At 41.6% G+C, this 3,283-nt stretch overlaps 1 protein-coding gene across 1 annotated transcript; it reads left to right on the top strand.

Moving 5' to 3' along the window:
* The first annotated feature begins 1,083 nt into the window (after positions 1-1,083).
* On the top strand, positions 1,084-2,944 carry LOC104954912 (contactin-associated protein-like 2). Its single transcript, XM_010782116.1, has 2 exons — positions 1,084-1,494; positions 2,838-2,944. The coding sequence occupies exons 1-2, from the start codon at positions 1,194-1,196 to the stop codon at positions 2,927-2,929; spliced, it is 393 nt and encodes a 130-aa protein (XP_010780418.1). The 5' UTR covers positions 1,084-1,193; the 3' UTR covers positions 2,930-2,944.
* Positions 2,945-3,283: the final 339 nt, after the last annotated feature.

Genomic DNA, 3,283 nt, shown 5'->3' with positions numbered 1-3,283 from the left:
AGCAGCAGAGCATTCAAACATTAAAACCTCACACACACACACACACACACACACACACACACACACACACACACACACACACACACACACAGGGATAATGTAAGGGATTATACATTTTGCAACACTGTAAAATGTTGAAGACAGTTTTGAAATCCCTCCAGGTTTGTGCTGTAGCTGGAGGGAGAGGTTTTATGCAACATTTAAGTCTTTACGAACTTTTTTAATTATGATTTAGTTTGCTGTCTGCAACTTCTCTTATATGCATGTCTGTGTGTGTGGGTGTGTGTGAACGGGCAACGAGAATCACCTTTTGTTTTAATTGAGATATACAAAAGCGTTTTTGATGAATGCCAAATCAGCTTAGACGGAGCAACTTTCCAGCTCTACATGACGTTCAGTAAAACATCTTTTAAACGCTCTAAAATAAACAGTTTGTAACCCTTCTAAGAGTCCCTGTAATCCACAGACTGATCAGGGAAATAGCACAGTCTGGACCGAGCTCTGTGGGCCAGCTGCAGTGTGTGTGTGAGCCTGTGTGTTGAAGTCATTCACTTTGAAAGATAAAAAGAGATGAAAGTCAAAGCAGAGAGAGAACAGACTGTGAGGCAGAGATGAAAGTGCACAAATTGCTGCGTTGTGAACATCGGAATTTGTCTGGATTGCCTTGGCAATAAATGGACCTCAGGTTATCCTCTACTCATGGTAGTTGTCAAAATCGCAGTTATAGTTGATAGTTTCCTCTCTGACACACAGACAGAGTGGTGTTAATACTTTATTCATCTGTTTACAGTGGTTCTACGTCACTACAGCTTTTAACATCTGCCCCCCTTTTCTTTAAACTGTATTTATTTATTTGCACTGTCCGTCTTAATTTGACATAAGAGGTCGATGGTATGATGTTCCCTCCTCCTCAAAAATCTTCCCACTTCATTTGTGTGGATGCATATTCTGGTATCGGTTCACTCTCCTTGCATCAGCAGCATTTGTGCCCACTAGAGTTCGAGCGATTTTGATCAGAGAAAGTGTTTTGTGTGTGTGTTCATTTTACTGTCAGTGCTGATGCTTTCTCTTTAATAGCTGCTGTGCTCAGTGGGATTGCTGTTTCCCAATATCGATCAACTTTATGGGCATGGACTCCACATAAGTTAACGTCCCATTCGACAGTTTTGACAGTCTCAATAACCAATAACAACATGCTCTTCTCTCCACCTCTGTGTTTAACAGAAACTGGACACATAGACCCAGTCTTCGAGCGGTACAACACCCCGGGTTTCGTCGGGTGTCTCTCGAGGGTTCAGTTTAACGGCGTCGCGCCGCTGAAGTCTGCTCTGAGAACCGTCTCACAGCCCACAGCCGGTCAGACAGACAGGCCGCCTGCAGCCGCCTCACACGTCTCCTACCAGGGGAAACTGCTGGAGTCCAACTGTGGGTCGTCTCCTCTCACCATCCCACCAATGTCTGCCGCCACTGACCCCTGGCATCTGGACAACACAGGTGAGGAGCGCTCCACATAGAGGGGTTGTATGAGGCATTTATCCATACTCAGTGTATACCCTACAGTATATGGCTGCAGGCAACAATATCAGTGTTAGTGTATAACATATTTAAAACGTTTTTACTACTACAATTGATATTGATTTTTTTTTTTTTTTTTAATTAGGACCTCATACCTCATCTAAAATTTTCCAAACCATCCCTTTAATATGCTGCTGTCAGTCCATGAGAAGTAATGCAGTAATGAGTAATAACTTCCTTCAGTAATATCACACACACAGACCTCAGATCTGCTGTGTCTGCGTCGCACAGCAGCGTTTGGTGTTTCTCAGAGTCATTATTCAGGATGCAGCCACATTATTTAGACTTGAAGCCAACTGTGCCTTAGGGAGCGCTGAGCCATCTGAGATCCATCCAGGTTTATTGATCAGGTCCAAATGCACAGTCAGCTCAGAGAGGATGGTATTTATTTTTGCTTTAAAACCAATTATAGATCTGATCTATAATTTATCCAGCTCTCCGTCAATGCACCATGATCAAGTTTTTTTACAGTTCCCATCCTCCTAACTTTCTGTTTTTCCATTTTAGTTTTTACTTCTCCTGTTTGTGTCTCATCTTTTCAAACACAATCAATTCTTGACATTATATCCAAACACTCAGATAAATGACTTTCTCTCCCCTCTGTTGCTTTCCGTTTTCCCCGCTTCCTCTCTTCTCAGTCTCCTCTTCTCCATCTCACTCATGCTCTCCACCTCCCTGGAGATCTAAACACTCAACATTGCTGGTTGTCGTGTGCAATTAGGCTTGATTCATCATGTCTGCAGCTCTATCCAAGCTAGTTTTGGCGTGATCCTAAATAGAATTTTACAGGCAAAATTGACAAATTTACGAAACTGTCATTTTAGATGTCAATGATATCTTCGTTCTCATTTACCACCCACCATCTCCACCTGTCATCTCTCTCTCCGCTTATCTTCCTGCCCTGTGACTCAGGGAGAATCACAGCAATTGGATGTGTTAGTTGTAGTGGGCAGGCAGAAGCAGCAGCTGTTATTAACCTCTTAACCTGTCATGGATCTGTAAGGAAAGACATTAAATCAACTCCACCAGTCATCCCCTAAGGATGCTCTGTATCCATTCTGTTGATAGTGATTTATGTAATGAGTGAAGCTGAAGCCAATAAACTGAGCACTGTGGCTTTTTGCTTTGAAAACGGAAACTTGTGTAGTTTAAATTCAGCACAACTCAGAGCAAAGGCCACTTTTTATGTCTTGTTGCTTGTAGCATGAATTTAATTGTGTGAATATATGGTTTGAATTGTTCCTCTTTGTTGCTGTCCTCAGATGCAGAGTTCCCCTTCAACGAGGAGAGAGTGATTCCTGATGGAGTCAACCGAGACTCGGCCATCATCGGAGGTAAAGAAAGTCACTTTTAAAAGCTTTGTCAGATCTGTGTTTGGGGTTGTACTATTGTATATAAAAATATATTTCAAATTTTCAACCTACAGAATGACATTCCCATACAAATAAACTGCATTAGCATTGAGGCAAAACCAATCAAAGATGCTATGAAATGACTTGGTTTTATTTAGGCGTTAAAGTTATTGTAAGAAATTAAGTAGATGTTCCCCTCGAGACGCAATCACCGGCAAACGACCTCCTGACTAACGGTCTGTGTTTCCATTCACTTCTGCGGATAAGAAACATATTTATGATACCTCAAAAAGAAATGTAATCCAGAAGAAAATACAAATCCCCTTTAAAACGTTATTGACGGTTTATATTTTATT

This window comes from Notothenia coriiceps, unplaced genomic scaffold (assembly GCF_000735185.1).
Source record: "Notothenia coriiceps isolate Sejong01 unplaced genomic scaffold, NC01 NC01_scaffold00024187, whole genome shotgun sequence".
Lineage (NCBI taxonomy): Eukaryota > Metazoa > Chordata > Actinopteri > Perciformes > Nototheniidae > Notothenia > Notothenia coriiceps.
This window is presented reverse-complemented; position numbering and strand designations above follow the sequence as displayed.